Source organism: Trichogramma pretiosum, unplaced genomic scaffold (assembly GCF_000599845.2).
Source record: "Trichogramma pretiosum strain Unisexual culture from Peru unplaced genomic scaffold, Tpre_2.0 scaffold72, whole genome shotgun sequence".
NCBI classification, from domain to species: domain Eukaryota; kingdom Metazoa; phylum Arthropoda; class Insecta; order Hymenoptera; family Trichogrammatidae; genus Trichogramma; species Trichogramma pretiosum.
Window position 1 is genome coordinate 577,010 of NW_019640833.1, and position 26,258 is coordinate 603,267.

At 41.5% G+C, this 26,258-nt stretch overlaps 3 protein-coding genes across 3 annotated transcripts in view; 1 reads left to right on the top strand and 2 right to left on the bottom strand.

Annotated features, from left to right (window-relative positions):
* LOC106656232 (DNA-directed RNA polymerases I, II, and III subunit RPABC3) overlaps positions 1 to 16,340 on the top strand; it is a 48,057-nt gene extending 31,717 nt beyond the window's left edge. The window contains exon 4 of the mRNA XM_014377043.2: positions 15,200 to 16,340. Within this exon, the coding sequence (XP_014232529.1) occupies positions 15,200 to 15,317 (118 nt within the window). The 3' untranslated portion in view covers positions 15,318 to 16,340. The remainder of the gene's footprint in view (positions 1 to 15,199) is intronic.
* Positions 16,341 to 20,337: 3,997 nt separating this feature from the next.
* Positions 20,338 to 22,168, bottom strand: LOC106656280 (WD repeat-containing protein 92). The gene is made up of 4 exons (XM_014377149.2): positions 21,731 to 22,168; positions 21,051 to 21,551; positions 20,887 to 20,984; positions 20,338 to 20,811 (listed from the first exon to the last, which is right to left on the bottom strand). Exons 1-4 carry the CDS (start codon positions 21,995 to 21,997, stop codon positions 20,604 to 20,606), a joined length of 1,074 nt encoding a protein of 357 aa, XP_014232635.1. The 5' UTR covers positions 21,998 to 22,168; the 3' UTR covers positions 20,338 to 20,603.
* An 86-nt stretch (positions 22,169 to 22,254) lies between these two features.
* Positions 22,255 to 25,933, bottom strand: LOC106656279 (condensin complex subunit 3). The gene is made up of 8 exons (XM_014377148.2): positions 25,662 to 25,933; positions 25,359 to 25,589; positions 24,710 to 25,284; positions 24,112 to 24,640; positions 23,725 to 24,039; positions 23,285 to 23,653; positions 22,699 to 23,199; positions 22,255 to 22,622 (listed from the first exon to the last, which is right to left on the bottom strand). The coding sequence occupies exons 1-8, from the start codon at positions 25,770 to 25,772 to the stop codon at positions 22,419 to 22,421; spliced, it is 2,835 nt and encodes a 944-aa protein (XP_014232634.1). The 5' UTR covers positions 25,773 to 25,933; the 3' UTR covers positions 22,255 to 22,418.
* Positions 25,934 to 26,258: the final 325 nt, after the last annotated feature.

The window sequence follows — 26,258 nt, forward strand, 5'->3', positions numbered from 1 at the left end:
AGGGAGGGGGGGGGGGGGCGAGAGGAATACATTTTTTTTCTTCTTTCACTTCAAAAGTACAAACATAGCACGCGGGTGCGTGAGCCCGAGGTATGCCATCTCGCTGAATAAACAGCTTCGGCTGAGAGCAACACGTTTTAAGCAAACTCGACCTACTTTATGCGTGTGAGTACACGCGCAAGAAGCAACGTTCCGATGTGTAGGAATTTCTGCTGCTGCTGCTTCTTCGGTTTTCACTCCCCCATAAACTGGAGCGGCATTATCAATGCTTTGCGCTTGCTCTCGAGCAAATTATAAACCCTTCTTGCCTTTTTCTTATAGGCAGTTTCTGCACCGCCTACAAACTCTGTACCCCAAATCTCATTAGTGCAGCTTATTTACTCTCCGATGAATGCACGTGTACGCGGCTGTACGAATCGAAATTTTCAACCTGTTGAAAAGCCATCAATTTACATAATGGTATTTTCGACACGCCAATTGATTATTGAACGATTTATTAAAACTGATACAATGTTCATTGATACAGTGTCGACGAGGAAGATTGTGTGAAAAGATATCCGTGAGATTTTATAAAGTCGATCGACGGAAAACTGGAGCAACAAAGGCTTTTGGTGTCGACGAGTTTGACCGACAGTTTTCAGAGGACTAGGCTGTAGAGAAAAATCAGATAGATAAAGTCCAATAAGTCATCAATTCTCGGGCAAAACTTTGAAAACGAAATTACCGTCTTATTCGTCCGGACGATCGCATTCATAAAAAGAGAGCACACCAATTGCATCTTTTCGGCGCATTTTTTAATTCAGATTGAAACTTTTGAGCGATAGAAGTCCTTAAAATTACCTTCCATAAAAGCGTTCGTCGTGTACGCTGCAGCCCGAAAAAAGCTCCGGTATCCTTGCGATTAAGCGAATAAAACGAAATCAATTACTTTCTCAAACAATTTGTACAGCTCGGAAAGGAAGTGGAAGGTGGAAGAGAGAAAAAAAAACAACATAATCATTCGACCTTAAGAGTAGCAGTATACAGGCACTCGCAGCCTCCCACCCCTAGGCTAGAAATCACTTTCTCCCTCTCCGTGCCGCACAGCTCGTATAATCCGGAAGGATAAAAGTGCGCAACTGCAGCTATAGATGTATATTGTATACATACGAGTGCTGTGTGTATAGAGTCGACGCGACCTTTCTCTTTCCTCCTGCCCCCGCACAATACTACTCGCAGCCACAAAGCCCAAGCCACCCTTATGTCACCTTTCTCTCTCTCTCTCTCTCTCTCTCTCTCTAGCTAGCTGCAGCTAGTTCTCTGGGGGTAGGGGTAAAGAGGGCCAAGGGTAGAGAGACAGCAAACGCGCGAAAGAGGGTAGGGGTTGGTCGTTTCTGACGTCAAATGCGCGCGCGCCTTTCCAGCGCGAGTGAGAGTGGAGAGTTGGCGAGGAGTAAAGCGCCACCGAGTAGACTCGAGTGTGGACGCGCGACGTCGACGGGGGCGAGTTCGAGTCCTGAGCCCGACCAGATCGGACGCGCGCCTCGTCCCGACACGACGGACAAGACACACGCACGCACACGCAGACCAGCGACGCGACTCGACGGACGGGGACGCGGAAGAGACACTTCGCGCGATGGCTCCTCTCGACACTCGAGTGCGGCTATCAGTCCGTACGAGACCATCTCTTCTCTCTCCCTCGGTATCCCTCGAGACTGCTCTAACTCCTCCGGATACGGATCGACGCAACTTCAAAGACCATGACTGAAATATTGCCGATCGCACCTTTACCATGCGGTATGTAAGCACGATTCTTTCTCTGTATAGTTGTGTGCCTTCTCTTCGATGTTCTTCGGGCATTTTTTTTCGATTCTTTGCGAGTATGAACTAATTTTTTTCGACTACGAAAGAGTGATGATGCAAACTGCATGAATATTTCAAAAGACTGTCAATTTGTGTCGACGTTGTATTACATACGAATGTTGAGAATTGTGAGTTTGGATTTTGATACATTTATGGATGAATATTTCATTTTCGAAGACGATTTTGTGACATTATTATTTGATTCCAACGGTATAATGTATAAACTATCATCAAAATTTCACAATTGAGCACCCTCAATATAAAAAAATAAGGGATATAGAGGTTGGATGAAATAATTGGAATGTAAATGTCGCGATGAATTCAATCTTTTCTACGATATTTCTCAAATTATCATTCACCACCGTCCAAAAAGTTTCTACACAAGAACGTTTAGGATAAGAGATGTGTTAAACACGTGTCGTTCCGCTGGCCTTGATGATGCGTATGGAAGCAAGAGTAGAGCAACCCAGCATGGTAAAATAAAACTCTTACGTCATTGAAAGTTATTAAACGAGCGAAGTAAAAAATATACAGTCCAATGAAATATTCATTTATTTTAACGAACAAATTATTCGCTAACTACGAGCTCGGCCAAGCTCGCTCATTTGTCGCGTTCGTAATTGACAATTTTTAAATTGAGTTGGCTTTCGTTGTTGAACGAAGTTTTTACTCGGATTTGTAGGGAATTTTTTTCATTTTTACTTCGCTTCTAATTACGTGCTCGCGCTTTACGCACCGGAGAGAGTAAATTAACTTCATCCAAGCCAAGCAAGTGCCGATACGATAATCAACTTACACTTTTACTCGAGTTAAATCGATTGATTCGATTGAAGTCGAAAAAGGCGCGAGCGAAGCAAAATCGATATGAAGTCGAGGCAAAGTAACCGTAAATCTCTCTCTCTCTCTCTCTCTGTCTCGCTGTCTTACATAATATCATCGAGCGAATCAGAAAAGAAGTAAAAAAGCTCCACAAAGAGGAAAAGTACAAGGACGGTCGCGAAGAAGCGGGAGAGAGTCCGAGAGCCCGTGACATTGAACGAGAGACACGCTCACCTAGCGAGGAGAGCGCGGGGAGGGCAAAAGTGTCCCTTTCTTTCCGATTCGTATACGTAGAATAATGTATAAGTACTGCGTTATACGGCGTGCAGGGGTACTGTATACTATACTCGCCTCCGACCCGGAACTGGGACAAAATTTGTACCACGACCTAATGGCCGTTAGCTGCTGAATGGGGGGCATGCGTGCGTCTATAACCACGTGTTGCACTTCGGTCTTATTATAATTCAGTCCCCTCTAGGCTCGTCGATGCTTTTAGAAAGGGTAGAGCGCAAAAAAGTGGAGTTGAACGACGTTTGGTCAGACGCGTAAGAGTTCCTGTGTAGTTCTGTAATCAAAAACCAAACAATAACGAAAGCTGTAGATCGCGTCGATTTGATCTAGGTTACGCATCTACTTAGAGTTATTGACGGAAATTTTATGAGTTTTTTTTTTCTTTTTTTAATTCTGCTTCCGATCGATAAAGTGCGTTTATTGTTCGCTATATACCGCAGCTCGAACGAGTGTACACAATGTTGATAGAACTTTGCGATGTAGAAAGCATGTCAGTGACAGAATTCGAACGTCGGGTTTATAAATAGAAATGAATGAGATCGTTAAGGATGAGTAGCGCAATTCGCCACAACACCTTGGGGTGCATCGATTATTATCGACGCACGCCAACTCGGTAGTCGAGCAAATTGCACTACATTTTGCCCTTTCTCTCTTTTCTTTCTCTCATTGGCGAATTATTTCACGTAGCGGACGCTATGGGGTTTACTACTGCGAACGAATTGTAAAGTAGCACGATGAGATAACGAACGCAAACAACGGGAGGGGGAGGAGATCGGAGGAAAAAGAAAAGCGCACAAGTTGCTAATGAGAAAAGTCCGCGCGCTCGGAGTACAGAGTAGTTTATAAAAATTTTCCTAACCTCTCGTAGGGGAATATGAAAAAGTTACGAGCTCGATTGCGGCAGACGTAAATCTGCGAGCAGCGGATTCTTCGTCGGGCAATTTATATTGCGAAGCTAGCGTTGCCTTCCCCCGAGCAGGCACGATACTTATATGCTTGTTTGCATGTGCTATACCGATTTCTCGGCCTTCTCTAATTCTCTCTCTCTCACTGCTCTAAGATTACACTCGCACGCACGATCCACCTGGCAGAGGACGCGTAGCGATTTTTGGCAAATATATAATAGAGAGAGAGAGAGAGCCCCGCCTAAGAACGCGAGCTAGCAGAAGTTTTGCCGTTACTCGCTTGCGCGTGTGATCCGCTTATCCACTTTCGAAATTTATGCGCCAGATATTTTCGTCCGCTGCAGAAATGCAAAGATTTTGCGGGCAGCACTGGCAGCTATACGGCAGCTTATTCATCGACGACTAATTTGGTTATAAGCGTGCAAGTGCGAAATCGCCCTGCTTTTTATTCTTGCTCTCATTCGTCTCTAAATACGATCCGGCAGAAATATCGTAAAATTATTCGTTTCAATTGCATCAAGTAGTGCGTGTGTACACTAGCAAATTTGCAAAATTTACGAGCTGCCAATCGAGCTGGAAAGGCAATTACTTTAACACGAGTTTACTATTTTTCCGCCCTGCGCGCGCTAATTGCTGAAAACTCGCGCTGGAAAAATTTTCCTCTTTTTCATGCACGAGCTCTCGGACGTCGCGCAAAGTAGACGTGGCCACTGCTGCGCGCTAAGTGCAGCATCGCGCCTGGGGAGAAAGAGAGAGAGAGAGTCTGCTACGGAGCGAGTCTTGGAAATTAATTGCTGATAAGAGGATTTTAGTGCTCGCGCGCTCACGGCTCGAAATAGCTACTTACATGCCGAGCGCGTGTATACACTCGCGCGCAGTGTTGTGCAATTCTTTGTTGCGCCCGCCCGTGTGCTGCTACATAGCTGCCACTATGTACCGACCGCGATGCTTTTAGCCGCTCATTTTACAACAACTTGCTTTTCTCTTTACAACGCTGCACTACTCAACCCATGTACATTTTTTTCTAACTCGTATTTTAATCATAATAGCTTTGCCTAGGACTTCAGACAATATCGATCGATTGTCAATACTGTCGATAAATGAGCTTTTTGTAACAAGTCTCAGATATCTTTGTTCAATTAATGAAAACACAGTTAAACGAGAATTTTTGCGCCCGGGAAAATTTGCGATATTCCAAAACAAGGACACGAAAGCTCTCACGCAGGTGTATTATAAGTCATCTAGCGCAGCTTGCGCAAGTGCATGGGGCTTGCAGATGCCAACTCCCTCGCCCGTTTTTCGGATTTTGACTTTTTCGGGTTGACAGTCAGGGCATAGAGTTGTTTTTTACAATATATTTATGTTATTTGCGTATGTGCTTTTCTCTAGCTATGTTTATTTGCACTGTTGCTCCTACTGTTTTTCTTTGTGCCATGTTATGTATGCTTACGTGATGATTAATGAGTCGCTCGTAGTAGTACGAGAAACGTCAAGTTCGAATTTGAGATTTAACATAGTTGCGTACTCTTTGTCAGTCAAATTGCTGGCTGATTTAACAGATTTTCCTTTTAATTAATATTTTGTTGGAAGCCATTAATTTAGTAAAATCAGCTCACATAGAAATAATAGTGCAGCGAGAAGCATTACTCACATACACGATCATATAGATATTTTAATTTTATTATTATAAACACACAGAGCCTCAAGGTGTGCAAATCGGGGTAAAAGGGTACATGGCTCTCGGCCCATTGGCTCCGATTGGCCCATTTCGAGGTTTTTGGCACACGCATACATCACGTTATTAAAGCTGCACATTTAACCCCGAAAATGTGAATGCGAAGCGAGCTAGGGGCTTGTGCAACGATCGCGCACGCCGATACGATCGTCGAGCTTGCGAGCTTCTCTTGGTCTTGGACGCGCGCAGCACCTTCTTAGGGCTCAGCGTCGAGCGAAATCCTCCTTGAAATTTCGAAATCCCTCCAGCGAGAACGAGCGCCACTCGATCGGTACACAAAAGGTGTGTATATCGAGTCGACGACTCGCAAGCGCACACTGTATATCGACGTTGCGGTAACCTTCACTTCGCGAGCTTGCGGCAGCGGCTCTTTTTTGCACAACGTCCAAGCTCCCGAAAAAGCTCGTGTGTCCACCTATGGCTCGCTCGACTGCCTATATAGCGCACGCAACACAGAAAACATAGACGAGGCAGAGCAAGAAAAAAAAGGAGCGCGCGACCGCAAAAGCTCGCGTGCCAGAAGGTTATACGCGCGCGATGCAAGGTAAACTCTCTCTCTCTCTCTCTTTCGGCGCGTATGAAATTTCGAAAGCACCGCGCACACTTTGGCACTGGCGTGTTTATAACGTAGTTGTTGTGCTAAAGCCAAGTGCATGCGATATTGCGTATGCGAGCTGCTCACAGGTAAACAGCGGCAACGGCGGCGGCAACGACGACACACGTACAGCAGCAGCAAAGTCGCAAGCATGTGTGTATGCGTGTTGGCGCGCGCGCTCGGCCGCTCATTGTGTAATATGTGTATATAAAACGAGGCTATATAGGCGCGCAAAGAGCGACTGCTGTGTGTGACGTGCCCCGTCGCGTATATTCGTGCGAGCGAGTAGAGTAATATTGGCATAGCTCAAAGCCGCGGCCTAGGCACAGTAGTCGCTAGTAGTAGTTGGCTGCGCTCGCGCTGTGTCGTGGCGCGATCGAGCGCGCAAGCGCATCTACGACCGGGGGACGGCTACGAGGCGAACCGCGTGCCGTGTAATACCGGGCGATCGTCTCGAGCATCAGCCAGTTCGTCGCGCGACATCGCGCGCCTCAGAAACAGCTGCGTTCCTCCTCGAGCGAGCGACTTCTTCGGCCTCGACTCTTCGTCTTGACTGTCCCGTCGACGCTGCCGCTGCTGCCTACTTTGCCGTTGTAATCATTATTGTTGCGACTCGTATCGTCGTCGTGTCAGCTCGAGAAGAGGAGAGAACTTTTTCTCTTCAGAGTGTTGGAAACTACCAAAGTGCCGTGTGTCTCGTCTGATATAAATATATAAAACCGAGCCACACATTGAGAGAGAGAATTGAGAGAGCAAATTGTGAACGTGTGTGTGCAATGTGTAATTTTATATTAAAAAAGAACTTGTAGCATGTACATATATATAAACCACACGTCGACGGCGTCTCTGTGCGTGTGCCTCGATATGCAGTTGTCTCTCGTGTAGCCGCGCATAGACGCGAATATATAAACGCGTACGTACATAAAATATACCTATACACGATCGCCAGTGCACTGGCTATACAGAACCGAGCTACGGCGATGCGGTTAAATTTAGACGACTTTTCACGGAGACCGACGAGAGGACCGCGAGAGAGAGAGAGAGAGAAAGAGAGCGAGAGCCGAGCAGCTTTCGATCTACGAACGAGCGCAGCTCGGAGCTTTCGCCTCGCCGATTTCTGTCGACAATATGTCGGCGCCCGTATTCGTTCCTGTCGGCCTGACTAAAAAAATACCGATCTTTGAGAAACCTCGTTCTCGGCTCTTTTGTTCGACGATTTTTTTTTAATCAATTTTAAACTCTGTCGCGATTGAGTAATTCCGCTGCTCTGCTTTCGGATCTCTCGCTCGTGCATTTTCTTTTTACTCGCTCTCTCGTCCTCGAAAGTTGAAAAAAGATCGTTTGAGACTGAAAAAATTCTGCTATTCGCGCACGTGCATAAAATATTATTGGTGACGATCACGACAACGACGATGACGACGACGACGACGACGGCAATGGCAACGACGATTACGACGATAAAAAAGAGTCAATCTATATATATACGCGCTCGCGTACGTACGTACGACGAAGACTGGTTTTTTTCGCGTTTGCCGTACTGCGTGCATAATAAAAACGAATTATTAAGTGCACGCTCGCGATGTACTACTGTACGCAAAAATTCAACGTTTTTTCGGGCTCGCGTACTTAACTATCTGCCTCGGTGTATCGAGGGCAATGGGTATTATTCGCCTAAGAAAAACGAGCCGACTCTCAGCTGTTTTTCAACTTATCGCTTTTGCTATTATATATAAAAATAAACGTACATTGTACTCCGCGCGTACGTAAGAAAAGACCCTTATCAGCGCCGTACGATAAAAATAAAGAAAGAAAGAAGAAAAGTGTTCGGTTTTTTTTTTGTTCATCGTGTATTTACCAATTGATCTCGCATAAGTGAATGTGTACGCACGCATAGAGGCGCCCGACGCGTCGTGGCCACAGTAAATCGAGAAAAGGAAATTAGCGCTAAGTACACAAGAGCCTGCGTCGTTGCGAGAGAGAGACCAAGAGACACCCGAGCTGAGAAAGCCCAAGCGAACGAAAAAAACGGAAAAAGAAGCGAAGATTCTCCGCACATACACGTACTTAGGTGTATACGTGTAAATATATATACCACACACGCATATTATTATATATATACTGTAAAGTATATATTAGGCAGGCTGGGGCTCGTGCCAGATGCGCGTTTACACGAGAGCCCTGAATACTGTAAATGCACTATCTGGTACGACATCTCTCCTGCCGCCTCTCCAAGTTTTCTTTCTCTTTCACTCTCTCTCTCTGTATTTTTTTTTCTCTGACTCTCGTACTCTGCATATTCTATTTTATTTTATTGACGAAGTTTCTATTATTTATATCGTTTTTTGTGCGAAAGTACGTGCGTGTTCTGTGTGTGTGTGCATGTGTCAAAATATAAATATAAATTTTATAACTCGAGTTGCATAGATTCATAAGTTTTGTTGTCTGTCTTGGACAGAGAGCTCAAGTGCATGTACAATGATATTGTCATTTTGTTGTCTTGCTCAGCGATTATTTTAACGAATGCGTGTCCAATGTAACACTGACTGCACACGACGTGCTGTGCTTCGTACTGTATGGGTCGGATAGTTTTTAGTGACGTAACGCGACGTTGCGATCGGCGCAACAGCCGCAGTAGCAGCAGCAGCAGTAGAAGTAGAAGCTGCAGCAACTATAACGTCGTCTATTAAGACCGACCTAGCCCGCAGACGATACACGCCAAGTACGCATACATTCGCAGCTATATATAGTTAGATAGCGACCGAGAGAGTCGCGCTCGTTTTCAGAGGGGAAACTTTAAATTTTTTTTAATCGCGCGCGCTATTATTCATCGTATTCATGAAAAGTTCAAGGTCGGAGCTCGTCTACCGCAAATTCTCTTCTTCTTTTTTATTTCGTTACTTTTTTTTCGTGCACACGCTAGACGCCCGAGACACGCCACGCGCAAGATGGTCTCGAATACGCGCGTGTTTTTCGGTGCGCTGGGCGCGAGTTTGAATTTTTACTCGACTGTGTATAGTGCACCAGTGACCCGATTTTCATTTTCATTCTGTTTGCTTGCCACTATTGCTGCTACTGCTGCTAATGTTACTATATACAGACGTGTGTATAACTATAGACGTGAAGCGCGCATGCGGTTACATAAACTCTTTCTCGGTCTGTCTGCCTCGACTTCGACGTTGTCAATATTATTACAGCACGTAATATATATGCATAGATGAATAGATAGTTGGTCGGTAATTTGCTTTTTTAGACACATATATAAATGTGCACACAAACACATGGAAAATTGAAAAATTACTATCGTATACAAGCGTGCGACGAAAAATTCGTCACGAGCCTTTTTTTTTAATTTTTACAAAAAAATTGCAACCGAGATTTAGGAATGAACATGCGTTTGTATGAGTTGTTATCTATGCGCCGAGTTGCGATAATAATAATTGATAAAGGCTCGTTGTTTTACATCGTAGATCGATGCAGCTCGCGATAACGATTGTTAGCGTAAAAATTCGTCGTTAATATACGGGAGATTTTTGTGTTTCAGCTCAGCTTTATTATTATTATTATTATTACGTGCGTATCACAGAGAGGACAGAGAAATAGAGAAACGACCGCGCGGCCGAATTCAGAACAATACAGTTATTAACATTAATCGTACTTGTTAAACCGAGTAATTATTTCAAGGCGCGATCTTGCTGCAGACATTCGTCGAGCGGAGATCGAAGCGAAAACGGAAAAACGAAGAAGCGCGAAAGTCGCTGACGCGTGTAATACTCGCGTCGCCTCGGTCGCGCGGCTGAATATGTTTTATTGTATATTCGATCGTTCGCTAGCTTTGCCGTATCTTATCTAATAAATCATTAAGAAACTCGGTGAATGAAGTCTTTTCAGTCGCGACGCCGCGCGCCACGCATCACTTGCCGCGCGCGCGCTGCAGCAAACGTGCGCTCCACATTCTGTATTAATCTTCATCAGTTTATAACATTCTCTTTCTCTCTTTCTCTCCTCTCTTGTATGTAACGCTTGTATTCCGTTTGCCTCGAGAAAATGCATCAAGATTCAGATTGTTTTTGTTATTATGATTATTGTTATTGTTATTCATGCCAATCTTGTGATTAAGCGACGCTGCGTCTTGCAGAATGCGGATATGTACTCGTGCGACGAGCGATTTGTCTTCTTGTAGTATGAGTGTTGCGAGTTACAATTTTTATTACTATACATACGCATAGACCGATGTACGTATGTACGCGCGTTTCTACAAATTGATGCGACGAAAGTCGATTTGTATATCTCATCGCTTGGCAATGCGGCGCCTCTCTGTAAATTGAAAGAGTCTCTCTCTACATCTCTCTCTCTCACTACTACATGTATCTGTATATACGTGCGAGCTTTTTTCATTCAATTTTTCATTCCGTTCCCTCTGGAACGAATGCAAAAAATTAAGAAAGCGATATATAAGTCAAAGTTAAATAAAATTATTTTCTACCTTATCACGATTATTTACTATCTCTCTGCATTTGTCATTTGCGTGTGCATCGATGTAATATATCCGTCACTATTTTGTATTTTTTTACTCCCTGACTATTATAATTTTTTTCCTTTGCTATATATTGGTGTACGCAAGTACTATAAGAAAAAAAAAACTAAAAACAAACAAAATTTTAACGAAGACGACGATAAAAAAAGGAAGCCTATGTTTTTCAACGTTATATATTATGAATAGATTAATGTATTTTATATAATTCATTCTATTATTGAAACTAGTGCATATGCGTATATAAATGCAGGTAACACAGATATTTCAGAATCTTAATATAGAACTGCGGCTTCATTATATGTGCAGTGTGCGCACATAACGCCGAGTCTTCTCTCTCTTTCTGTCTCTCTATCTCTGATTCTGTGCGGCTCGAGAAACTAATATTTTAAAATTTCCTGTTAAATGAGACAATTAATTACGACCGAAAAAAGCAATGTACAAAACAACTCACTGCAACTAATCAGTCATTTATAAAAAAAATAATAATAAAAAATTGATACATACAATTTTAACTAACACAGAAAGTCTGTCATTTCACCAGGGCATGTCACATATCACGAATAAGGTATAATCAAGCAGAGCTAAAGTATCATCCTTGAATCAATAATTTACCGAAAATGGGCGGCGTGCATATAAGCCGCAATATCAATTAGTCGGAAATGTCTTATCTATAATAATACGCAGTCGCGTCATTAACGATCGAGCTTGTAATAAATGTGCACATCACTGGTAGCCAAGGTCCCTTTTATTCTTTTTCTGTCTTCGTTTCTCTCTCTCTCTCTCTCTTTCTCTCTCATCGTGAAAAGTAAAGCCGTGTATGTGTGTGCCAGCCGTTAGAGGAATATCATATATAATATGTATTAAGTGCAGTCGAAGGTTTTAGCAGCCAACACGCAGACTCGTGGTTTCCGATACGTTACTCGATCTCCGCGGATCGCCGTGCACACGCGTTGATACAAATATATCGCTCGTTTTTCAAGTCACAGCCAGCAAATCCAAAATTATACTTTATCACTGCATATATGCGCGGGCAAAATCGATTTTAAGTCACTTTTCCCTTGGAGAGCTGCAAACGAGCTGACAATGAATCGTGTCTACGTACATCATTACTGTACCCGTTGCACATAATGGTGCAGGTACATTATGCAGCTCTCGTCTATATGTACAAATTGGTACCCCCCTCGTCAAGTTCAAAGTCGCGAGATTGTGTACCCGGTATAACGTACAGCTCGCCTATATGCCTGCGCTGTGTACACACGACCATTTTGTCCTTGATCCATTTTATTACAATTTATTCGACTTCTAGACCTACAATGCTAATGCGTGTGTACGCGATATTAGCTCGACTCGTGTGTGACTCGACGATCGAACGGAAAAGAAGGAAAAAAAATATAAGCTTTCGTGCGCGCGCGCGATCGATTCAACAAAATTCGCATCGATTTCGGTGAGATTTTCGTATAGAAGCGAGAGCTTGCGGAGAAAGAGCTTCAGTGTGCGCAACTCGATCAACGAAGGCAGATATATTTGTAAAAGTCCATAACGAACTGGTGCATACATCGCCTATACAGCGTGCATATGTATATGCGGCGATCGCTGTTACGCTGCGCTGAACACGCTCGCGCGTCGAAATTGCGCAATAGCCAATAAACGGCCGCAAGGTCGGATCCTCGCTAAACTAGCTATAGATATATATTATGCACACACGCTGCGTTTTGTATATATGCAGTGAGTTACTTATGCTAGTTACGCCAGTAGCGGTTCTCGACGACAGGCCGGAAATTCGTCGCCAACTCGTCGTAGTCGTCGTCGTTGTCGTCGTTGCTGCAGCGCTGAAGTATACGACAGCTGGACACGTGCTGCCAGTTGCACACTAGGGCTTCGCCGCTCTTCTCGCGTAACGATTCTATACATTTCGAAGAATCTCAGCGCGACGATTGTACATTTCGGACAAAACAAGTGGATCGCATTATCGTGTGCGAGTACATAGCGAAAAAGCAAACGATCCGTGCACCAATTATATGTCGTCCTCGTCGTCATCGCGCATTGACATATGCGCTCTCTTTCTCGTGCATCGATGCGCATCGTAAATCAAGCAAATCGATCCAGCCTCGATCGTCGTTGGTAGCTATTATCCTCGCGCTCGGCTCTCGTATATATACGTGCAGCGCTTATATATATGCACGCGCTGCTAATGTGTGCGCCATACTAGCTAGCATCCGTGTGTGTCAAAGAGCTGCACACAAAGTCGACGCTACAAATTGCTCTACGCGCGCCGAGACCGCACCCATCTCATTTAATAGGATAATCGCTATAGTAGGTCGAAATAGGCGTCAGCTCCAAACGCGGAAAAACGGGCAAAGTTTTGCCAGGAAAAAAAATAAATCAAACAATTTGTTACGAACTCGAGAGAGAGAGAGAACGAGCCATGCAGTAACACAACTGGCCATATAGTTGAATTATAAGAGAAACTCGGAGCGCAACTATATATGCGGGAGCTAATTGTTTCGCTGAAAGCTCCATCCAGTCTCCCGATCGGGCCACGCGTAGGCGAAAAGCTGCTGCTGCTGCTGACGCGGATTCACGTGCGACACACGCGCTGTAGCACACACACGCTTTTAATGCTTTGGCGCGCGATAATCCGCGAGTATGCGCGTGGCCACACCACCGATATTCCAATGTACAATACGTATCCGTGTGTGTGTGTGTGTGTGTGTGTGTGTGTGTGTGTGTGTGAGTGTGCCGCGCTTATATTCGTGTGCATCCACACGATCGCGTCATTGCCGTGAACTTCGGGGAAAACGACGATTCACTCGTGTGTATGTGTGTGCTCGTGTGTATAATGTACGTACGTGTGTGTGCGTGTGTATGCGCGCGGCGGGTGCCGAGACTGCAGCTTAAACCTGCAGTCGGCCTTCCGCGCGTTATTTGAGCGTACGTAGAGACGCGCTCCGTGCTCGTCGTCCGCGTTGCTCGACTTTTCTGCACAGCTGCGCTCCGAGAGAGACGCGCTCGGTCCGCGCGTCCTATCCGCGAGTCGTCCACTTGATTTTTCGTCAAGGATAATTCGATCGTTTCTTCTCTTTTTTTTTCTTCTACTTTTTTTTATATGTGTGTCGGCCCGTTGAAGTGAAGAGCACATTGTTTGGTCGACGCAAGTAGAACCACTATTAATTATAATCGATCGATTAGTAAACAATTATACATCCATACCCATATGCATCGATCAGCGATCGCTTTCTTCCATATATACATCCACACGTCATATCACGCGAAGCTTTTGTCATTTGTCGTGTAATGTATATGCGCAATCATCAACGTCGAGTCTCACTTTATAACACAGCATCATCAGCAGTATATGTGTCACATATGTCTCAGTAGTAGTAACACAATCAGCGAGTTATCATGAAAATCCATTGAAGCGAACGAAAATCATCATCATCGTCATCATCGTCATCATCATCTTCATTAAAGCTCGAAGCGATTGGCCCAGGCAAAAATTGCGCTTATTTCACATGCGCCAAAAAGCAAGTGCAGCACCGCTAATAATAACCATCATCGCCGTCATCGTGTCGAAAGCTTACTGTACTCACTGGCACGCATGCATACACAGCTAAACGTACGAGAAGCTCTCGCTCGCACGAGGCTGTCACGAGATCGAGCAGAGCTTTTTCTCAATGTCATCGGGATCCTCTCGAGTAGCCCAACTCGTGCCATATCTGCGTACCAAGTTGTAATAAATTGTATACCGAACCAAAATGATTGTGAACTACAACTGCAAAGATTCATCTTTGGAGCTTTCCCACTATTACTAGTGCTACTGCTGCCGATGATGATGATGATGATAATGATGATACCAATACTACTACTACGACTACTGCTACTAATACTACTACTGCTGATGCTGATGAATCGGACGAGACGTTGATGGTTGCTTAAAATAAGCGAAGAAAGCGATCGGCGTGTTGGCAGTGTGGTTAGCTGGTTGTGTAGATTATCAAAAAAGCACGACCGCTATCGGCACTGCGATTATGACGCTCGCTGTTCAACCTTTTTTATGGTGTAAGACGCTTGGCACGGCGCTTATCGCCGAGTCCAAGTACTCGTGCAAACAAAGCACTCCTAACTGTATTTTCTGTACGATATATGTGCATCGAAACTCGCGTAATAGTTCTTTTTTTCCATCTCAAGGTTGAATTGCCTTCTTTGTTTTGTACTTTTATAATTTTTTTTTTTCAAATCCTTTGACTCAATTCACGGTTTGAGATAATTTCTCTAAAGTGACATTAGAGCTCTTTATTATTGGTTTTTATCAAGGTTTTTGTTGTACGAAATAATTTAACTATATATCCGCGAGTATATGACTTTTCAAACACTTTTTTAAAGCATGCAATTAAAACTTTACTATGTATAATGAGATGTAATTTCATACACGAACTCGACTAACAACTTGTTTTGTTTTGTTTTTTTCATCATTGCAGATCAGCCTACGTGTCGTTCGGAGGTCTACTGATGCGGCTGCAGGGCGACGCCAACAATCTGCATGGCTTCGAGAACGATTTACGCATGTACCTTCTCATGAAGAAGCTCGCCTTTTAAATAATGCAAGAAGCCTCGGAGTTTGCGGCTTCGCGAGCGAGACAAATTGCGAAGCGAGCGATGGTCGCCTAGTTTAATATCTTTAATATTTATCGAGGAAGACGTACGAATGTTTAATGTATACCACGCGCCGCCCGCGCCTCAACTCGAAGGAGTCTCTATTTTCTCTTTCCTATATTGAATATGAGAGAGCTCGAAGAAAATTATCTTGATTGCATTCCGACATTTTTCGAGCGTGTCACGTGCGTACAAATGCGGCAGTTGCAGCGGATTTTTTTTTTCACCGACGAGCATTTCCAACTTTATGTAACATTTTGTAATTCCGATAGACATTCGTACGACGTTAGGTAATTTTTTCTATGAATATTTGTACCATGTATACTAAGAAAATAATAAATTTCATATACGTATAAATCAAAAAAAAAAAAAAAAAAGGATCTTTGATACTATTTCGAATACTTGAATCTTTGAATCCTCAAAAAATCCCTCTCAATTCCTAAAATAAAGTATTGTCCTATTAATGCAAGCAAACGTTGTTTATATAAATACATATCCGTTCTGGTCAAGAGTAATCACGCTCGTTACAGAGCACACAAACGCAGATGGAGACGCGCAATGAAGAAGAAAAAGAAGAAGTAAAAAAATTCAAGACTGCTGAGATTTACATAATACAACATGGATAATGACAGACTGTCAGTAAGTTCGCGTGTGCTCGTGGCAGAACAATAACGCAAAGTTAATAATGAAAATATCCACGCGCACCGAGAAGACGGAGAGAGAGAGAGAAAAAAATAAGTACAAAAGTAACGTCTCCGCGAAGGCACAAACAGAGGAGAGTCGAAGTCCGATGCAGTGCGCACGGCTCCAAAGCGGCGATACGTGAGAAAAATGTATCCAACGTAGGCGTGTATAGCAGCACACACGTGTAGTACGCGCGAGATCGATTAGCACCTCATACGAACGCGCGCGCGTTAAATAATGTTTCGCGCTTGTTATTATAATGACTACTATCCAGCATAGACCCGAGAGTCGTCGACGGATCTCGAAGGCGCGCGTTGTTATTTCTATGAGTGCATTTTATTTGTCCGTGCGACCGATGTATCGTTGCAGTGCGTGCAGCGCAGCAGTTGTTATTTAGCGAAAAATCGATTAAGCCGAGTTATTATTTTGCGATGCCCACGTGCCGTTTAAGAAATGGAAAAAGTCTCGTCGTATATTTTCTCTCTCTCTCTCTCTCTCTCTCCTATTCTTTATACATATATAGGTAATGACCAAGCGTCGTGCCTATGGGTACATGGGCTCGCTATATACGCTCGATGGCCGCGTTCGTTTTGCAATTACATAAAAGACCGCGCCATAAGTCTATGCAGATGCAGCCCGCGCTTCTGCCGCGCGTACGACTTGAATTTATTATTAAAACTCATAATCGCTCGAGTGAAATTCAGCGATAGAGAAAGAGAGATAGGTATATATATTATGCTTATAGTGAACAAAGAGTCGCTCGCGGTACTGTCTCTGTTTTTCTGCTTGCAGCGCGCGTACACAGGCCAGGCGCGTTTTTAATTTGATGAAACTGCAGCTGTGCTATATACGACGAATAATGCGCGCCCGCCCGATAATACGCTTTTTAACGAGAGACAGTGCTGCACAGGTCTCGACGAGTTCGTTTTACGCGCGGATCCGAAAAGAATTATAAGAAACGTGTCCCACGGCTATGATTCATCGCGGCCTCAGCGATATAATTCATTAAAAGATTAATTACCGAGAAACGTCGCGCTCGCAAAAGTTTTCTGCTCCCGAGAGCCAAGAAATGTCATTCGTGCTGCTTTGTTTTAAAGGCGTCTTTTATAATGATGAGCATCGTCCATTTGTTTCCGCGGCGTAGTATACAGGCGGAGTACACCGGAATTCGTATATAATCATTGCGTATAGCTACGATGTATTTCTGGTAATAGCACGCGGTAAGAAGCGTGTCCGAGCTGCTTTATATTTAATTAAAACGCGTCGCTCGAGAGAAGAGCATCTTGGGGCGCGACTCAATTTTCGCAACTTGGGCTTGCAGCGACGTCGTGCGAGGGTCAAGGGGTTGACTAGGAATTCGCTTATAAATATTCAATCGCGTCGTGCATAATCCTCGTGCAGATATACATATGCATCCTGTGTCGGTAGTTTTGCAGTCGAAGCTCGACTGGCTTCCTTCATCTCTTTTCCGCGGCATTGGATGAAAATTGATAAGTTTCATTGGAAAAGGTATTTTTATCGCGAGAGAAGAAATGATTGCCGGAAAAGAAAGATGCGGATTCCTACACGCGTGCGTCACTTTTCAGCGCATTCTACGTAGTCGAAAAGCTCCTTCTGCAGCTTTCGCGAGTGCATCGTGCGAAGCACTGTCACGATTCAAAAGATCGAATAGGCATACGATTAGACGTACGATCGCGAACGAAACTACGAAATACATAATGGATGAAGGGATCGGTGGCGCGAGTATATATGGCCGATTCTCTGTGAAATCGAATGGCCAAAAGATTTTTTTTTCTGCAAATATGAAAAACTTGCTGCTTCCGATGTCAGAAATGTTCCCAAATTTTATTAGAATTTTTGGGGCCTTCTATGACACTTTTTCAGAGGCCCAAAGTTGGCCATTTTAGGGTTTTTTTGAAATTCATGAAAAATCACAAATATTCAAATAATTCCTGGATTAAATTAGAATGATTCAAAAGTAAAAGTGCCCAGCAACTTTTTTGTTGGAAATTGTCCAAATTTTCAGAAAAAAAATATGCCAAAGTGATTGGAGCCACCCAAAGAGAGCATAGTGGGAAAACATAAAAAAAAAACACAAAACAAGAAATCTACTCGAGTTCGAACCGGACTTTCATTTCCTAAACTATGTAAAAAGCTTCCCAAAGATGTCAACTACTGCCTGATAAAGTTTTGTAATGGGTCTTAAAGTTTAACTCAATGTAGACAATAATGTATGGCGAAAAACGTGCAAAAAAGGTCAAAAATAGGCCCAAAATGCTTAAAATCTCCAAAAACAGCCATTTTCAGGCCTTTTTTGCACGTTTTTCGCCATACATTATTGTCTACATTGAGTTAAACTTTAAGACCCATTACAAAACTTTATCAGGCAGTAGTTGACATCTTTGGGAAGCTTTTTACATAGTTTAGGAAATGAAAGTCCGGTTCGAACTCGATTAGATTTCATCATTTATGTCCACTTGGCAGATTTTTTGCTTTACACTTACTTAGATTGTTCCAATCACTTTGGCATATTTTTTTTCTGAAAATTTGGACAATTTCCAACAAAAAAGTTGCTGGGCACTTTTACTTTTGAATCATTCTACTTTATTCCAGGAATTATTTTAATATTTGTGATTTTTCATGAATTTCAAAAAAACCCTAAAATGGCCAACTTCGGGCCCCTGAAAAAGAGTGATAGATGGTCCCAAAAATTCTAATAAAATTTGGGGACATTTCTGACATCGGGAACAGCAAGTTTTTCATATTTGCAGAAAAAAAAAATTTTTGGCCATTCGATTTCACAGAGAATCGGCCATATACATGAGCGCGCGCAGCGACGTTTGCTCCGATTATTTTTGATGGAGCGAAGGCTTCGATCATCCGAGGCCCGAAAGCAACTGGACGGCAACTGGAAAGGCTGCGGAAAAAAGTAGCGATCGATCAAAAGAGAAAACAACGCAACGAGGTTGTGCGAGCTGCATATGATATAACGCAAGCGAGACAAAGATCGCGCACACTCGGACGGACGGACGGACGGACGAGCGCGAAAACCTGAGATACGTATAACGCGCGTGTGTGGTTTACGCCGTACGTGCATAGAATCTCGAGCTGCACATGCACGCGGGGCTCCCGACGCTATACACGGAGAGTTAGCTAAACGAGCTAATTTATGTAATTAAACTCGCGCGACATCGCTGACCTTCGGTGCGTATAGCGGCGCGCGTTCCTACATACATATATAACTCTATGCGATACGTGCGCGACAAGCTGCTGCACTCGCTGTCTGTGTGTACTCGACTATGTGTGCATATACGCGAATGTGTGTTGTTTGTGCGTGTGGAGCACAGGCGACGAGAGAGCTGCAAGATCGCGAGCTGCACTGCACTGGCAGTTACTACTACCATATTATGCACACGAAAAGCTTTGAAGTACGGTCGCGTGGGCGCTCGCGCCTCGCAATAATAATGCATATACGACGACATAAATTACAAATTACGTAAGCGCGCAAAGAGTTGCAGGCTCGATCGCGCTCGTCGTCGTGTGTACGCGCGCGAGATTACTGCATTCCGATTTTTCCGATTCGTGTACACAATTACGGGCTATAAAAGCGCTACGACTATATCTGCTGAGCTTGACTCGAGTTGCCGTATTTTTAAGCCCGCGCGCAAACAACGCACTCGCTCGCGCACCCAAGACAAACGAACGAACGAACGATATCGTGTACTCGTACGCGCGAGTAGCGAATTCGAGCGAATAGATCGGAAGCGATCGCGCATTACATTTGTAATGCGTATGCGTGCACACGTTCAAAGCCGAGAATTGCGTAACCCAAGCAACGCTGCTTACGCGCACGTATCCCTATGCTTGTTTCATCGACTCTGTATGGACTGCGTGTGCGTATGTGCACCGATATACGTGTAATATATCCGAGGCATTATCGCGCCCCCGCTCGTTTGACTGAAAATACCTTGATATTGATTTCGAATGATGAGCTTTCAATCTCTCTCCCTCTCTCTCCTCGCGTAAACTCCGCTCGTCGCTCGATCGTCAAATATGGGATGCATATGCCTGCGTGACACTCGTCAAACGCAATACGACGAGTCGACCGAGTGCGTTGCTGCTTCGACTGACCAAGTACCGATGCCTAGCTATATGTTCGTGCTACTTCCAACGATCCCGGAAAATTTTTACCTCTTGATATATTTTTTGCGGAGAGAGAATAGAAATTGGTATTCTTGTAGTTGATAAGAGTAGTTTAAATTAGCCGATAAAACTGATGTGTCTTTAGTGTGAATTAGATTTATTTTCTACAAAAATACATCTTAGTAACTCAGAAAAATTTACTGACATTGCTTTTAAAATACTAAAATTGTAAAATTAGTAAACAAAAACTAATATTACTGACTCATGCCATATATCAAAAGTCTTAAAAACAAATCTCTGTGACTTAGGTAATTACTTAAAACTACTAATGACTAAAAGTTATTTTATCAACAGGTCTCAATATTCTTTTCTTAAAGCACTTGCGTTGAGTCATAAAAATACTTAATATAAATTGAGTTTTGTGGTCAATATTACACGTATTGTCTGATCAAATGATGTGATGAGACCTAAGCCAGTTTTATCTGTAGACCAATCCAGTGAACTTATTGGTTGAGAAGATAAAATATTATTTTGCAGTAAATTTAAACTGCCAATTACTCCTTCTTCGATACCATCTGCTCCTTGAACCTTACGTTTGGGAGGATACTCGCTAAACAAAAAATTCATCATTACTACTTCTCTTTCTAGTTTTAATAAAATATATCAGTAACAAATAATGACTTACTATTTCCATAAACATAGAGACCCATTACCACCCGCAGTCATGAAAAGTTCTCTATTTTGAGGAAGATGTCTTACTAACCATACGGTAGAAGAATGAGCCTGTAATGTAAAACAAAAATTAATAAGAAACTCAATTTGACAAAAGACTTTGTTATTGTATCATACTTTTTCAACTAAATATGAAAAGCCTTTCTTGGGATGTTGAGTTCTCAGATCAAACACGTATACCCTTGATTTAAGGGTTGTAGCGACGAGCTTATTCATTGGAATGTCCCGTCGATCAAACTCGAGTCCACACACTCCAAACTTGAGAGTGCTCTCCCATCTGAGGGCCATTGCGCGCAAGTCAAACATTTTGACGTCACCGTTGTCATAGCCAGCTACGACAACTCTATCCTCGTTGTTATGAGAGTTTCCGAATGCCACGGACCAGCAGTCCCGACGTTGGTCGCCCTCGAACGGCTCCATGATCGCTACCGGTCGATCCTTCTGACGAGGATCCCACACCTTCACGCTTCCGTCTCTGGAACCCGTTAAGATTTCGGGTGCGCCGCAACCAATGGTGTCGCCGCCTACCCCATCGATGGCATTGATAATTTGTTTGTGTCCTTCGACTTTGTATACCGGCGTTGAAGCGTCTTCAAGGTCATAAATGCACATACGACCCTATGAAAAACGAATTATTGTAAAAAAATACTGTTCATAGTCTGTATTTACTACTATTTACTAAAAATGTATGAAACAATGCATGCGTGTATTCGGTATTGGCGCGAAGTTCGGGCAACTGTCAAATAGTGCCCTGGACTGGCCCAAGCACAAAACTGAACCTCAAAACCCATGCTTACCTTGAAATCACCCGTAGCCAAATAACGCTCTCTGAGACTCGATGCTTTGAACGTCGAGCATTTTATAGGATTTGGCTGCTCGTGCTGTTTGACCAAATTCAATTTGCCAGCCGATAGCTCATAGATTTGTAAGGCACCGGTGTTTCGTGGTTTCGAACCTAACGCGACGAATTTCGCACTGCATGGTATCCATTTGGCGTCGAACACCGTATAATCCACCGACTGTTCGGCATGACAAACTATGATTGGTTTTGCTAATTTTTCCATTTGAACAACTATTTGTCGGGAAACTTTTGAGAAAGAAATATCGCGTGCCGACTTGCCCGCTCCAAGCGTGTACTTCGTCTCCCTCGTGTTAACGAGATAAACAAACGCTAGCGCCGGTGTTGCTTAGGTGTCTAGTTATGTGACTTTACGTCGTCTGCTATATATTTGAAGGCTTTCAAAGATAAATTCTGATTGAAAATTTCGCATTGGGCTTAAAAAAATCTTTAATGATATAAAAATAATCTCTACACATTATATACATCACAATTATTTTTAATGGTGTATAAAAATTGATGAGTTCTACAAAAACAGAACAAATTTGAGTTATAATAATTTATAATTATTTTGTACACTAAGTCATGCTACAATTAAATACACTTTGCATTAAGTCTTTGCTAAATATACATTTAATCATTTGTATCTATGCTTCTTTCATACTTTCATCACTTTTTTCTTCTTGCTGATCCATGTTCTCATCAGCCATTTCAACACCTTCTGCATTTTCAGGATTGCTCAAATTGCCTGAATTGTCTGATGTTTCATGTACATTAACTCCAGGGGTGTTAACTTTATTTCTAAACTCATAGATGTATTTCAACAGACGTTTTTCTCCGCTATTGTCAAGCTAAAATTAATAATCATAATTAACATTTATATAGTTATGAATTAAACATGCAACAAATTAAAACAAACAAGCTTACTTTTTCTTCAACATCATCCAAAGCTTTCAGTACATCATTTTTCAAGTTTTCTCCATCTAAATGCACATCCAACATTTTCAGTGATTTTACTAATATATCTATTGGTACTTCAGAATCAATTTTTAATATTTCACATAATATTGTATATGTCAATTGATTATGAATGCTGTAAGTGTTACTGATTCCATAGCAGGTCAAATTTATGATAACTTCACTAACTCTCAGTGGATCAATTTCCTGTAATATACTTAAATCTGGAGCATTGACTAATGACTTCAATGTCGGTAGATATGCTTCTTCCAAAATAGATTGACTTTCTGGAACTTTTTCAATGTAAAGTTTGAAGAAAGTACACAAGCATTGACTTAAAAATGTATTTTCTTTTGCAATAGGATTATGCCATAAAATAAGTAGTTGTGTTATCAGTGAATGACTGCTAATTCTTTTATGCAAAATAAGTTTGCAAAGACCCTCTGTGGCAACTGATTGTAGTTTTTTGAGCTGTTAAAGTAACAACAATTTATAAATTTTATGAATATGAGTTCCAAAAATGTGTTTTAGATTTTTTATTTTTATAATAAAATACCTGGCTATCCAATAATGCCATTAAAGCTTTTAAAACATTGTTAACATTGCCATTATCGCAGCTTATTTCTTTATCATTAACATTAATATCTTCCTCTTGTTCAGAGAATAACCTTACTGCTTTTCCTTTTTTACTTGTAGTTGAATCTTCTTCTTCTTGGGCTGCAATGTTAAAGTGTTCAAACCCATATTTCAACAACAAATCAAAAATAACTTCTGCTGCTGCAACCCAAACTTCCTCACTGTTAGACTCTGATATGTACACAAAATATAACATGAAATATTTTTTAGCCAATTCTTTATCTATAAGACTGCATAGTCCGACGCATTTCAAAGCCAGTCGAATAACATATTCATTGTTGTTTTGAATCTGAAAAAAGTAATAAAAGTATTTTTCAATTGTAGAAAATATTTACTAAAACTAAGTTAGATGGTACTTACTGCCATGAATGGCAAAGCTATGCTATCCATTAAGGTTCTCAATGTTGGTGATAAAGACGTAATTGTTTTTGATTGCATCATGGAATACATGATAGTTAAACAGTGTACCATTGTTTCTGGGTCACTTTTTTCTTCACAGACATTTTGAGATGGTTGTAGATCTACAACTTCAGCCTCTTTAGACAAGTTTTCTATTTCTTCTCTTAAAACTTTTATGTTTTGACAAATTTCTTGGGCCAAAGGGTAGTTTTTTTCTTGTATAGCAGAATATTCTTTATCTTCCATTTCTAATAATTGCATTCCAAGTTTTGCTCTCTAAAAAAATTTTAAATTACACATAACAGTTTTGAAAAAGATTGTCAATTCAATTAAAAAAAAAAATAATACCTTCATTTTTCTTTCGTGTCTTTCATCTTCAGACATAGGGACCATCACATTAATTTTTGTTGGCATTCTAATTTCACTTATAACTTCTACTAATGAAGATACTCTGCTGTTAACATCTGGAACAACAGTCTCAAAATATTGTACAATACATTCTGTAATTTTTTCAGTGCAATAATTAGTTTGCAAAGTTTCTAAAATTAATTCCTTTAGAGTTCTTCTACCCATTTCATCTGCTAAATCATGTATTTTAACCATTTCAAATAACTGAAGAAGAATGAATTGTTGCGTTATAACTTCATATGTATTATTTTGTTTATCATCAATTGATTTCATGTATGTTTTGATGTAGGCACAGAATGGAGATAGCTCAGGCATTATTCGCTCAAATTCATCAGTTAAGTTTTCTTTTTTTAGAAACTCAGCAAGACAACGCCAATACAAAACCACTTCACTACTTATTTTGTCAATAGGTACAAACTTAGTATCATCAATAGGTAATTGTTCAATCAATGTACCTATTTCAGCATTTCTGAAAAAAATTATTTTTATATTACCATTAATAAATTTGTAACTATTTATAAAAAAATTAATCACATACTTGAATAAACAATCTAAAGCTAAAATTGCAGTATCTGCAGCATGTTCAGCATCAATGGCTTTTAATAAATTCAGATAATTTTTATCATAATAACGAAGCCATGATGGGATTAAAATTTCTCTAACACACTTTCTAATGATCTCTGATGTATCTTGCAAACCATTGTTAAGCAATTTTTCTCTTTGAGATATAGTCAATGATTTCACAGTTATTCTGCTAATAAATAAATAAGCCATCTTGCGAACAGAATCATTAACATCCATGGTACGTTTAATGGCTGCATACAGGGTAGTTTTATTTTTTGCCATTTTTGCCAAAATAACTCTCCGTACTTCAGCACTGGGATCTTTGGCTAGGTGAAATAAATAAACATTAATAACAGGGCAGTTCTTATTAGTTGGTTCTTGCAATCTGTAAAGAGCAATGGCAGCCTGTGCTCTGACTTTAGGAGATTTGTCCAAAATCCTTTCCATCATGTTTTGCAAAATTCTATTACACAAATCATCGTCAATAGAAGCATTTTCACCCATTGTATCTAGAAGCATATTAAGAAAATAGCACACTCTGTAACGTATCTGTAAAAAATGCAATTGATCAAATATCTGTTATTTATGAAATCAAAATTATATGCTCAAAATAGTATAATTACAGCAACTTCTTTAGATCCATGATGTGATAAAAGAAACTCAAATATGCTTTGAAGAAAAGGACACATTTCTTCGTACTCATCTTCATTTTCATCATTTGTTGGTGGCTGTAGACCGATAATAAACTTTGCAGCAAATTGAAGTGTATTTTCAACATGAGCATGCTTTTCTATGTAAGTCAAGGGAATTTGTAAATTGCTAACGAATTCACTCACAAAATCATCCAATTCCATCTAAACGAAATAGCCATTAGCATTATTGTTAAAAATTAACAAACCATACAAACTCATGAACAAATCACTCACTTTGTCATAATACTTTTTTAATTTTTTCATGAAATTGGGATGACCAGTGCGATTATACTGCACCGCTGCAAACACCTCACTTATCTTCTCAGCATCTCTTCCAACTGGCATCTTGAACAATTTTTGAGTCAAACTCACACGTTGTATATTAATTAAATCATAAAACAATTCAAACAATCATGAAATTAGTATTTTAACGCAGACTCCGGTCGGAGCAGCTTCAATATTACTGCAACTTAAACGGAGCAGCGTAGCTGCTGGTTTTCTGCCAGTTGTGCTCTGCGCGGTAAACAACGCAAAGTCCGTTGATACAAATATCAAACCGCCTGTGTTAGGGTGGGAGGGCGTATCGCGTTCTTCAGCTGAATGCAAAAGTACCCCCCCTTAGCTACAAGGACATTGTAGCCAACCGTTATCGATGTCAGAATATTACGGGAAACTTACTCCAATTTTTGAACATCTTTTATTCCAAACGAAAGTAAATTGATAATAAATTGTTCGACTTGAATCGATCTCATTGTTTACGTCTCTGTGCTTTATTGTGTGCAAATTCATAATCATTTCTGCAAATCCTATAGTCGGCAAGCCGACAACGGA

Coding starts and splice junctions, on each gene's coding strand:
- LOC106656280 (XM_014377149.2), bottom strand. CDS start 21,997: ATGGAAAAATTAGCAAAACCAATCATAGTTTGTCATGCCGAACAGTCG. Junction 20,985..21,050: donor TTTCATATTTAGTTGAAAAA/GTATGATACAAT, acceptor TTTACATTACAG/GCTCATTCTTCTACCGTATG. Junction 20,812..20,886: donor TCTCTATGTTTATGGAAATA/GTAAGTCATTAT, acceptor TTTTTTGTTTAG/CGAGTATCCTCCCAAACGTA.
- LOC106656279 (XM_014377148.2), bottom strand. CDS start 25,772: ATGCCAGTTGGAAGAGATGCTGAGAAGATAAGTGAGGTGTTTGCAGCG. Junction 23,654..23,724: donor TAGCTTTGCCATTCATGGCA/GTAAGTACCATC, acceptor TACTTTTTTCAG/ATTCAAAACAACAATGAATA. Junction 23,200..23,284: donor TGGCATTATTGGATAGCCAG/GTATTTTATTAT, acceptor TTACTTTAACAG/CTCAAAAAACTACAATCAGT.